Source organism: Hyalella azteca, unplaced genomic scaffold (assembly GCF_000764305.2).
Source record: "Hyalella azteca isolate HAZT.00-mixed unplaced genomic scaffold, Hazt_2.0.2 contig7413, whole genome shotgun sequence".
Lineage (NCBI taxonomy): Eukaryota > Metazoa > Arthropoda > Malacostraca > Amphipoda > Hyalellidae > Hyalella > Hyalella azteca.
In genome coordinates this window covers 2,076-13,701 of record NW_025937539.1, presented here as the reverse complement: position 1 = coordinate 13,701, position 11,626 = coordinate 2,076, and the positions used below count along the sequence as shown (strand labels likewise).

Below are 11,626 nucleotides of genomic sequence, written 5' to 3'. Positions count from 1 at the left end.
GTCCCCTCCCTCAGCCACCTGACACACCTCCTCCCTCAGCACCCTTACCCCTCACCTCAGTTCCCTTAACACACCCTTTTCCCTCAGTACCCTAACACGCCCCCTCCCTCAGCACCCTTACCCCTCACCTTAGTTCCCTTAACTCACCCCCTTCCCTCAGTACCAGAACATATCCCCCTCCCTCAGTACCCTAACACACCCCCTTCCTCAGCACCCTAACACACCCCCTCCCTCAGCACCCTAACACCCACTCCCCCAGCCACCTAACTCACCCCCCTCCCTCAGCACCCTAACTCACCCCTTCCCTCAGCACCCTAACACACCCTCCTCCCTCAGCACCCTAACACACCCTCCTCCCTCAGTACCCTAACTCACCCCCCTCCCTCAGTGCCCTAACTCACCCTCCTCCCGCAGGAGCTGCGTGCGTGCTTCGAGTCGCAGGACGTGGGGCAGCTAAAGTCGGTCATAGCAGCGATGGACCCTGCGGTCGCCGCCCACCACATGAAGCGCTGCGTCGCCTCAGGCCTCTGGGTCCCCGAGGGCGGCGCCACCGACAAGACTACGGGCCTCGCCGCCCCTCCTGACGAGGGGGACGACCAGGAGCCTGTGTATGAGGCCCCCGCCAAGACCGAGGACACCGTGGACTAGGGCCCGGGCCGAAGGGGGCGCCGAAGGAAAATATGAAGCGTGTGTACGTTGAGAAGCTGGAGGCGTGAATGGAGAAAATACGAGGATACTTTCGTCTTAAATTGTACTGTTTTTTGTGCTTGAATTATGTCATTGTTGGTTAACACCAACTGAGCATGATAAATGTTAACAGCAATTAGCGTGTATCATTATACGTTAATACGCCGGCAATAGCAATTAGCGTGTATCATTATACGTTATCTGAATTTGGACTTCTTTTTGTTTTAATTCAAATTTTTCTTGTCCGATTATGAACTCTCCATCTGGTAAAGTTTGCCTGAAACTAGACTAGAAACTCTACTTACCTGAATCTAGACATTATTTTGCTGAATCCAAACTTTTCTCACCTGAATCTGGACTCTCCTTGCATTAATCTAGATTTTATTGTCCGATTATGGACTCTCCTTCTGGTAAAATTTGCCTGAATCTGGATTCTCCTTGCCTGAATATGGACTATTGAACGTTTACGCTCACTGTGATAGGAAATCGTAACAATTCTGAAGTTGACTTCAGTTTAGAAAGTTATATTTAATCCATAGTTACTTGGATTATAGTGCCCCTTATTGAAGTTTCTCTGAGCACTTTCTTCATCTGCGAAGCTGTAAAATATGTTCATAGGATTCCATGTACGCCTTGAAGAAAGCATAGAAGCCCTTCTGGACAGCGGTGCGTTATGAGGGAGGGGCCCTACAAATTGTGTATTTTGCTGTATTAATTCACTCCAGTCAACACGTGAATGCTGTGTACTTCTCTATAGTTCCGTACAAGTTGCCTCGAGAGTTAAGTTACCTCGAGAGTTCTTGAGACTCTTCATGTACTCTAGCAAATGCCTAGCGATTGGTCTGCTAGAAAACCACTGTAATTTTTACGACGCTTTGAATGATTTGAATCTTCCACGTTGTTCTACTATAGCAGAACCACTCTTGAAGGACCTCGTCAGCTGAGAATAATATTTACAAGCCGTTCCCTCAGTCTTAAATGCTACTTCTTAACATTCGCCCTTGGGGTCAGCCCACGAGTGGTGCAGTTTACTGCTAAGTTACGCTTGTGTAGTCACTCCTTGAGTGGTGTATGTTACTTCTAAGTAACACTTGTGTAGTCACTCCGCGAGTGGTGCAGGTTACTCCTAAGGAACGCTTGTGTTGTCACTCCACGAGTGGTGCAGGTTACTTCTAAGTAACGCTTGGTTGCCACTCCGCGAGTGGTGCAGGTTACTTATAAGTAACGCTTGGTTGCCACTCCGCGAGTGGTGCAGGTTACTTCTAAGTAACGCTTAGGATTGTTATGCGGGAAGTACCTATAAGCTGTTGCCATTCATGGAGATACGTTATCTATGATCTACGCGAGAGCAACCCGCATTGTGGCTACACGCTACACGGTGTAGCCACAATGCGGGTTGATTTCGCGTAGATCAGTGTAACCTACACCTGATGTTCCTTCCTGTGAAGTCCTCTGTGTGTTTGTGCCCGGTCTCCCCTGAATAATCACTTCAATTAAGACGATTGTCTATTTTTGGATTGTCAGCATGGGATTGTATGTTCAAATTGTTCATATGCTGATGAGGTTGCCAGATGTGATCACTGGTCGATGTCAATAAGCTATGTATAAGGGGCCGTATGCTCTCGATTTACTGTAACCTGGAATACATTTCTGTGTCTCGCGGAGCTGGGGTAACGTTATTCCACGTATTAAGTTTAATATAGTGATAATTTCACAATAATATTGATTATTGGAATCGAGTGTTGTAATAAATTCTTATGCTTGTAGTGTGTCACCTTTCTATCACTTCCTTCATTAGTAGAGCAAACTGCCACCATTTCCTTGTGTTGGCACAGTAGCATTTGTCGGATGGTTTAGGTTTCGTCAGTGTAATAATAATAATAATAGCGGTTTCAGCGTTTATTAGGCCGTAGGCCTGTCGCCGATTCTTAACATCGCAGAACATCCACAGCATTTTGCGGTCTCGAACTCGCAACTCGCTGCTACAATTCTGCTGTGCTTAACCGCCCGGCCTCCTTGCCGATTCTGACCAGAAACTGGCGCACAGAGCTGGGATCGAACCCGCGCCTCTCTGCGCCAATCTTGGTACTCTGAACTGTAACCACTGGGCCACCCTGCCTTTGCCTTTGAAGAGGTCGCTGAATGTCAGTTGTCATTTTTTATTCAAAATTTTTATTAAAATGCTAGAGTTACCGGTTATATTGTGCAATTGGAAAGGTTTGGGCATTAAAAAATTTAATCGCTACGAAAATTTATGCGCAAACTTTATCTTTCTATGTTAATGGTCGTCCTACAGAAAACTGGCGCTAGAAATAACCATGGCCTTTTTAGCGCATTTTCTCTCATTTATTAAAAAAAAATTCACTATTGTGCTCGCCATCTCCTTTGGCCGTCCGTGACTTCACGTTTTCGTCGACGAGAAAATGCGCTCTCTGTCACGCACTGCAGTGAGTACCGAGTTATATTTTTTATTATATATGTTAAATTCTAAATTATTATAATATATTTGAAATTATTTTGCTAACTAAAACCATTCATTAATGAACTGAGTAAAATTTACTTTGTGATCTGACTATGGGTATCTCCAATTGTAATTATGTTGCTCATAATAAGTTAATACCAACTTCTGTATGTCAGAATTGTTTGAATGGACCCGATTTAATCCGTGAATTTTATTTGTTTATGTCCAAGATAAGCTCGCACGCATTTGTTAGTTATAGAGATAGTTCGCGTGTTTCAATAAAATTTCAGCATCGGACGCTTATTTCTTTTATATCTCGGCAAATTGACGAAATATTTCTCACTATCCAGAATTTTTTTAAAGAAAAACAATATCTGTTAGTTTATGACCACTTTAAGAAGATGAAAATAACGAATGTTCTCCGAATGTGTTAAAAGTATGCTTCTTCGCGTGAATGGCTGTATTAAATGATGAGGTAAAATATTTCTTAGTTCAATGTTTCAAAACATCGTATTAATCGAAATCATTAGGAGTATTTGTAGGCTTAAAATAATTGAAATGACGAATGTCTTTCTAGGTTGCAATATAATACCTTATTCGCAGCGTAGTAACTTTCTTCAACAGTACCACATCGTCATATTGGATTCGCATTTGTTGTTATTACCTTGATTCGGTCTATTTTGACTAATGCAGACAAATCGAACGATGTAAATTGTTTGTATTTTGTTTACTTAACCCTATATAGTACCTTAATGCTACAAATAACACTCGTATGTGCTTTTTGACAGCAGCGAGCCATTCCAATAGCCCAGGTGCAACGAAACAATGGAGCTTAGAGACGCTCGGCTTGGCGCTTAGGCATATTGTTGTCAATATATCTATAAATAATAATACACTTGATCACAGAAGCAACGCAACATAGAAATGAAAAAGAAGCGAAGGACGGACAGTTCAATAGTTGATTCAGGTGTAGTTTTTAGGTTCTTATCAGATTCAGATTGATTCTCAAATTTCTCATGCTTGCTAAGTTGCAACTTGCAAGTTGCTTCAGACTCAGAGTTCAATTCAGGCTTTTATTGCATTGATAGGAATAAAAGTTCTAAAAGAGTAGCTATGAACCAAACTCCAAAGTGCAAAATTGGGTAAAAGCCCCCTGTAAATTGAACAAAAATTCATGTTAATCATGCCAATTTCATCTGTTCTTATATCATTTTTCTACTTATTCAGTAAAAAATTATATAAAACTATAAGTTAAGTAATAGCCTATTCTTACTTATGATTTTTTGGTTGAGAAGGCAGATGGTTGGGTGCAGTAGAAATAATGGCATATGTTGGGGATATGCCTTGCCTTCTTAATTCTTGGGATGGTCCTGGCAACAAAAGAGCTTGGAAGCCTTGGATCAAAGTGAATCTAATTTGTATTAATGGGCAGAAGTTTCCTAAAATGACAGATGAAAATGATCATTTCATGAGTTATTTTTGTAAAAATCTTGGATAAAAACAAACGGTTTCCCTAATTTTTCATAGAAGAAATTGGGAAAAAGACCTTGGAAATTAGGAATGGACCCATTCGGAATGGTCAAAATTGGCCAGATTCACAGGCATTTTTGTCCAATTCTTGTGCCGTTGTGCGTAAGCCTATTTGGCCAAATTTTCCAGTTAGGATAGAAAAATGTTTAAGAAAAACCTCATCAGGATTCAGATGTTCATGAAGAAATTGAAAAAATATAAGTAATTTTTCTGTTCCTAATTATTTTTGTTAGCAGATAATAAATTAAATTATTTACAATAAATGATTGTTGAATTAAAATAAATTATTCTTCAATTAAAAACTTTTTGAAGTTGGATATAGAAACTCATTTTTATTTTCAAGGTAACAATTGATAATATCATTAGCATGCTATGCTTTGATTGCTATTTAGTAACTGGTGATAATATGCTACATTATGATTATAAAAATTTGTAGGTTTTCTATACTTTCTATGCCTAAAACTGCTTTTTGGTCAGCAGTTCTACCCATGTAACTTCTAAGTGTGTTGACTATTTCAGAATTCTGGATACTCTAGCCAGTTATATGTACATCCTTCATGAAGTTATATACATATCCTTCATGAAATTTTATATATATATTTTTTCTTCATCAGGCCTTCATGATGCAAAGTGAACAATTCAGGAGTTTCTTACACATTCAGTAGATCCGTGTTCATGTTACGTTCAACCATCGGACGGCACAGCCACATCTCCAGAGCACACATTATGCATCAACAATTGTTGTATCACTCTTAACACTGTTGGTGTAACTCAGTTGTTGTCACAATTTCTTATGAATAGATATAAGTGTACTGTGATGGGGCACCAAGGATATAGTTCATCTCCGAGATTCTTGGCATTAAGAGTGACTTAATCTCTAGCTTCAATATTAACTTGAAGCTTCTGTCAAAGTCTTCTGTCAACTGAGCTTCTGTCAACTGAGCCCATTCAGTGACATCTACCTTCAAAGAATTATTGAGCTGCCAGATCCACAAAGTCACATCTCAAGTACACACTTTCTGAGCCTCTCCTTAAGATCCTACAATGTATCAAGCATTTTTTGGGTTTGGAGGGCCAGGGGTCTTCCCCACAGGGGGAGGAGGTGTCTTCCCTGGAGCTGGTGGGGGAATGTTCCCTGGAGCAGGGGGAGGACTGTTCAATGGAGCAAGCAGTGTTCCCCAAGGAGGAGCTGTTGGAGCTCCACGCACCGTGGCAGGTGAGGAGGCCAGAGTTTGCCTTCTTTGTTCATATGATGAGGTAACTTGTTTCTAGGCATCAAGTCTGTTATATTCATTGCATAATGTTAATTTGATTTAAGTATAATAATATAACATTCCTATTACCCCATTAAGCTGTTGATTGTCAGCTTTAAGTGCTAGACTTGATGCTACTTTGATGTATAGTCATTTTACTGCTTGTTCACAATTACCGAAGAGAGTTAGACTAAAATTAATTCCTAAATTGTACTCTAATGAACCCACTTTTTGACAGGTGGGATGCCCCAGGTGACAGGCAATGACCAGCGGGGTCTGGTGGGTCGCAGCGAGATGCACTTGGGTGGGTTCGACCAACGCTCCACAGCCGCCGCTCCCTCGCGCCCTGAAGTGACGTCCTCTCCTTCATGTGAGCAACGTCTTGCCATCAGACCTGACCACCATGGCATGGGGGCCTTGGGGGACCACAGTACTGCTCCTTCTGTGGGACACAACACCACGCCCTCCGGAGGGCATGACCCACGACACAACTCGGGCATCGACTTGCGTCCCAACACAGCGCTTGTAATACAGGACCAACAACAACAGCAGCAGCAACAGCAACAACAGCAGCTGAGGGCTGATTCAGACATCAGGCATCCAGCTGCCCCCACAGTTGCCCAGCCCCCCACTAGTGAGTCCAGTGCTACCGGGGGGGAGCGTGACCCCCGTCACAGTGTCCCCCCACAGGACCCAGCTAGGGGCACCGCCCCTCCAGCTGCTGCTGCTGCAGGCGCTGCCAACCTCAAGCGGGAGGTGCCCGTAGACGACCTGCTGAGGGCCTACCTTGGGGAGGAGCAGCCTGACGACACAACCAAGGTGAGAACTCCCCTCAGGGCTGCATGCTCCCAATTTGATGTTAGTCTTTATGATTAATTTTATTACGATTAACCTCTGTTAAAATTCTAATTAATAACGATAATTTTTATTAATTATTACTTACAATTAAACTCTGTTGTTTAGCTGAAGTCTCCCTAGTATTTCTTGTGATTACCAATTTATTTATTACCATAGCGCATTATGTATTACATTGCACCTGGTAGTTATACGTGTACTAAGCCAGATGGTTACACATGTACTGAGCCAGCTGTGTGGGCATGGGCTGTCATGCCAGATGGTTACACATGTACTGAACCAGCTGTGTAGGCAGGTGGGCTGTCATGCCAGATGGTTACACATGTACTGAGCCAGCTGTGTGGGCAGGTGGGCTGTCATGCCAGATGGTTACACGTGTACTGAGCCAGCTGTGTGTGTAGGTGGGCTGTCATGCCAGATGGTTACACATGTACTGAGCCAGCTGTGTGGGCAGGTGGGGTCGATGATGGCGGTGCAGGTGGTGACGAGGGATCCCTTCATCGAGAAGATGCTGACGACTCTGCAGCTGGACCATCTCATGGACGCCTTCGCCAACAACAACATAGACAGGGAGACGGTATCCTTCATGTCCTCGGAGGAGCTCAAGGAAGTGTGCCCTAGCGTCGGCCACCGTATCAAGATACGCAACTATCTCACTAAGTACGATACACCCACATCCCCCATCGGGTGTGTGTCACCTGAGAGTGGGAGTCTTTCAAGCGCCTACATGGCCATGAGTCTCCCGCATATCTCCCATGAGGTGTTCAGTAGCGACATGCAGCCTCCCGTCAAAAGGGCCAAGTCCTCCGCCTTCAGGTTTTTTAAGGATAATAAAAGTCTACTCGAGATCCTATCGTCGTCGGAAATAGGACGTCTTCTCCTGCAGTCCTATGAGAACAAGAAAAGTTTTGATCATCGGGAGCGAGCCAAACTCACCCACCTTATTGTGGATGGTCTGCTGGACTCCCCCCTGGTGGGTAACAGGGTGTAGGACTCCCACACACTCTCCTTGGTTAGCCATATAATTCTTGAGAATTTATTTTTATATCAACTCATTTGTTGCCTAAAACTGTTTGAATATTGTTATGGTGCAAGTGTTAATTGTGTTCACCACCAAACAATACATATAAAAACTATTGTTAACAATGCAGGTGTTACTTGTGTTTACCACCAAACAATACATGTAAACACATCTATTATTGACTATTGTTAACGATGCAGGTGTTAATTATATTTACCACCAAACAATATATGTAAAACTAATTAAACTATTGATAACGATGCAGGTGTTCAAGATCCCGATGCTGGAGGACGTGGCAGACGAGGTGGTGCGGCTGTTCCCGACGGAGGTGAAGGCGAGCTACTACATCGCACCGTCCCCCGACCGCCGCGCTGGCGCCGGCAAGCTCGTCGACCGCTTCAAGAACCAGCGCCGCTTCTTCCTCAAGTATAAGGGCAAGCCCAGGAAGACCTGTGGGCATGAGGGTGCAAAGGGCGGCCATGACGGTACAAAGGGCGGCCACACCAGCTCCTGTGACCAGGGGAACGGCGCTGCTGGTGGAGGGGAGCTGAACTCCTCATGCAGTGGAGGTGGTGACCCCTCTAGTGGAGGGGTAGGGGACCTGAACTCCTCCAGTGGAGGGGACCATAACCCTTCTAGTGGAGGGGACCATAACCCCTCCAGTGGAGGGGCTGACCCCAGCTACGCTGGATCGCCCAGCTCCAATGATGAGACCAGCGGCAACCACAACAACCACACCACACCCCCCACCTCCACCAACACCCCTTCCTCCTCCTCCGAGGGGGTGAGTTATTACCTTTAGTTTTATGATTATATTCTTAACTTCAAAATGATAATTTACCCTAAAAATTATTCTTTTTTGTGATAGATGTATATATATTAGATATTTGTCAATATTAGATATTTGATAAAATTAGGTAGTTGATAATATCAGAAATTTGATAATATTAGGCATTTGATAATATTAGATATTTGCGTGTCTGTTTTCAGTGTGACAGTGTTGTATTGCAGTGTTACGAGCTATAGCTGCAGCGTTTGTTACATGGGACGATCTGGATGACGGTCTTTCATTTATGTTGCAGAGGCAGTACTACAGTACGATGCTACAGCTGTACTGTGTTACATGATACAGCCGTAACGTTTGTTACATATGACAGCGTTACCTGTCTGGATGTAACTATTACTGTCATTTCTGTTACAGAGGCAGTATTACTGTACTATGCTACATGCTGTACAAGTAACATGCTAGAGCTCTACTGTTACATGTTACAGCTGTAATATTATTTACATATGAATGATATGATGATGTAAGGTGTCTGTATGTAACCTTCATGTTTGTTACAGAGGCAGTACGGCTGCGACCCCTACATCCAGCAGATGCTACGGGACTTACGGCTGGAGTATTTATCAGACACTTTCTCCTGCCAGAACATCGACCGCGAAGTCATGAGCCTCATGTCGCAGGAGGACCTCAGAGTCCTATGTCCCTCCTACGAGCACCGGACCAAGATCTGCGAGTACCTCGCCACCAGGAGGCCTGAACCTTCGTCGTCCTCTAGGTCCTCATCATCCTCTAAAAAAAACGAAGGTGGTGCCCCTGGGGACTTGAAACCTGTGGGGTTCCGTTCGACTGACAAGACCTTTTTCAACGGAGAGCTGACGCTGGGGGAGTTTCTTCGTGCCAGTAACGTAGGACGTGTACTAATGGAGTCCTATAACCGTAAAGGATCCTTCGAGAACGGTGAACGCTGTAAACTCACCAGGATAATCGTGGATGGTGTTTATGAACGACATTTTGCGATGAGAAGCGAACTTTTCTCAGGTCTCGCCGACGAGATCGTCAAAGAATTTCCCTCTGAGGGCAAAGAACATTATTACCTTGCTCCTACTCCACTGAGGAAAATGTGTGGGGGAAAATTGGTCCAGCGGTACCGTAACGTGAAGCGCCTCCTCAGGAGGTACGCTGGGGAGGACCTGGATGCCCCCAAGCCCTCCCAGCAGCTCAAGAAGGTCGTCAAGAAGAGGCCCCCCAGCCGGAGGGAGCTGCCGCGCAGGGGAACCCATGAAGATCCTGATGACTGGCCCTACCCCCACTTCCTGTCACCCCCGTCTGGGGTGAGTGGCGTGAGTGTCTCGTCTGGGGTGAGTGGCGTGAGTGTCCTCGTCTGGGGTGAGTGGCGTGAGTGTCCCCGTCTGGGGTGAGTGGCATGAGTGTCCTCGTCTGGGGTGAGTGGCATGAGTGTCCTCGTCTGGGGTGAGTGGCGTGAGTGTCCTCGTCTGGGGTGAGTGTCCTCGTCTGGCGTGAGTGGCGTGAGTGTCCCCGACTGGGGTGAGTGGCGTGAGTCTCCCCGTCTGGGGTGAGTGGCGTGAGTGTCCCCGACTGGCACGAGTGGCTTGAGTGTCCCCCTCTAACTGCCCCTCTCCCCCAGGCGGAGGGCGGCGCCCCCCGACGCAGGACGCCCCGCGGGGACTCGTTCATCACGCGGATGCTGGAGGAGCTGAAGCTGCAGTACCTCCTGCCGGAGTTCCTGCGGCAGAGCATCGACAAGGAGGTCATCTCCACCATGTCTCCTGAGGACCTCAGGGAGATCTGCCCCATCATAGGACATCGCACCAAGATCAGGAACTACATCCTTAGGAACGCTGCCGCCCCCGACGCCGCGGACTCCACCTCGTCCTTTGACCAGGTCCTTCCTCTGCTCCACGTCCTCGGGGTCCTTTGCTCGATCTCGGAAGCCTTTGCTCGATATGGAGAGGGGTTCTTTACAGAATTTGGTACTCTTTTTCTCAATCTAAGGGGTCCTTTGCTGAATCTGGAGGGTCCCTTGCTCAATCTTTGGGTCTTTGCTCGATTTGGGGTGTCTTTTGCTCGATCTGAGGAGAGTTCATTAATGAATCTGGGAGGGTCTTGGCCCCATTTGGAGAGACCTTTACTCAAGTTTGGGGTCCTTTGCTCCATCAGGAGGGACCTTTGCTCCATCAGGAGGGACCTTTGCTCAATCTTTGCGGTTTTTTTACTCAATCTGGGGGCCAGCGAGACAGTTGGTTTCTTGCACCATCTGGACACAACGCGTGTATTTTATCAACTGCTAAATGTCTGACCAGCTGCAAACATGTCGCTCATATAATTACTGAAATATCAAAACTAAACCAAATCCCACGAAACTAAATTTGCTAGACTTTGCTTTTCTCCGTGCTATATGACCCCAACTCAGGAAGAGACACAGCTCTCCAATCAGTGTCTATTGTCTACTGCTCGACTTTGTGCCTATCTATATTGTCTATCAGTGTCTATATTGTCTATCACTGTCTATATTGTCCATCAGTGTCTATATTGTCCATCACTGTCTATTGCTCGACTTCGTCCCTCCCACTGACTTGTTCTACCCCGGCAGGCAGAGCCAACGCCCTCCCCCTCAGCTGTGGACGAAGCCCTCGCCTCCTTCGGGAGCAAGTCGACGGTGCGGAGCTTCTTTAAGGACGAGCAGACCCTGTGGGAGTTCCTCACGGGGAGGGGCCTGGGGCGTGCCCTCCTCCAGACCTACGCCACCAAGGGGGAGTTTTCTGTCCAGGTGGGGGCTTGTCACCTGATGACATAAGAGCGGTAAAATCTGGGTGCGGGCCCGACTCTGCATCAGGCGCCGCCCAGGACTCGGGGAGCGCGTAAATCAGCCGCTAATTTCAGCCTCGGCCGGGCTTGAAGTGCAGCCTCTGGGCAGCTTGCTAGCTCATTATGATGCAATTGTCATACTCTCAGGACACACTTGTCATACTCTCAGGACACACTTGTCATACTCTCAGGACACACTTGTCATACTC

General features: G+C 46.0%; 2 protein-coding genes across 2 annotated transcripts in view; both read left to right on the top strand.

The window, feature by feature from the left end:
• Window positions 1-882, top strand: part of LOC108668696 (hsp90 co-chaperone Cdc37-like) — an 8,591-nt gene extending 7,709 nt beyond the window's left edge. Inside the window, exon 8 of the mRNA XM_018155941.2 lies at window positions 415-882. Coding sequence (XP_018011430.1) covers window positions 415-648 — 234 coding nt within the window. The 3' untranslated portion in view covers window positions 649-882. The remainder of the gene's footprint in view (window positions 1-414) is intronic.
• A 4,383-nt stretch (window positions 883-5,265) lies between these two features.
• Window positions 5,266-11,406, top strand: LOC108668695. Its single transcript, XM_018155940.2, has 7 exons — window positions 5,266-5,894; window positions 6,170-6,750; window positions 7,241-7,759; window positions 8,073-8,591; window positions 9,152-9,922; window positions 10,237-10,494; window positions 11,203-11,406. Exons 1-7 carry the CDS (start codon window positions 5,723-5,725, stop codon window positions 11,404-11,406), a joined length of 3,024 nt encoding a protein of 1,007 aa, XP_018011429.2. The 5' UTR covers window positions 5,266-5,722.
• The last annotated feature ends 220 nt before the right edge of the window (window positions 11,407-11,626 follow it).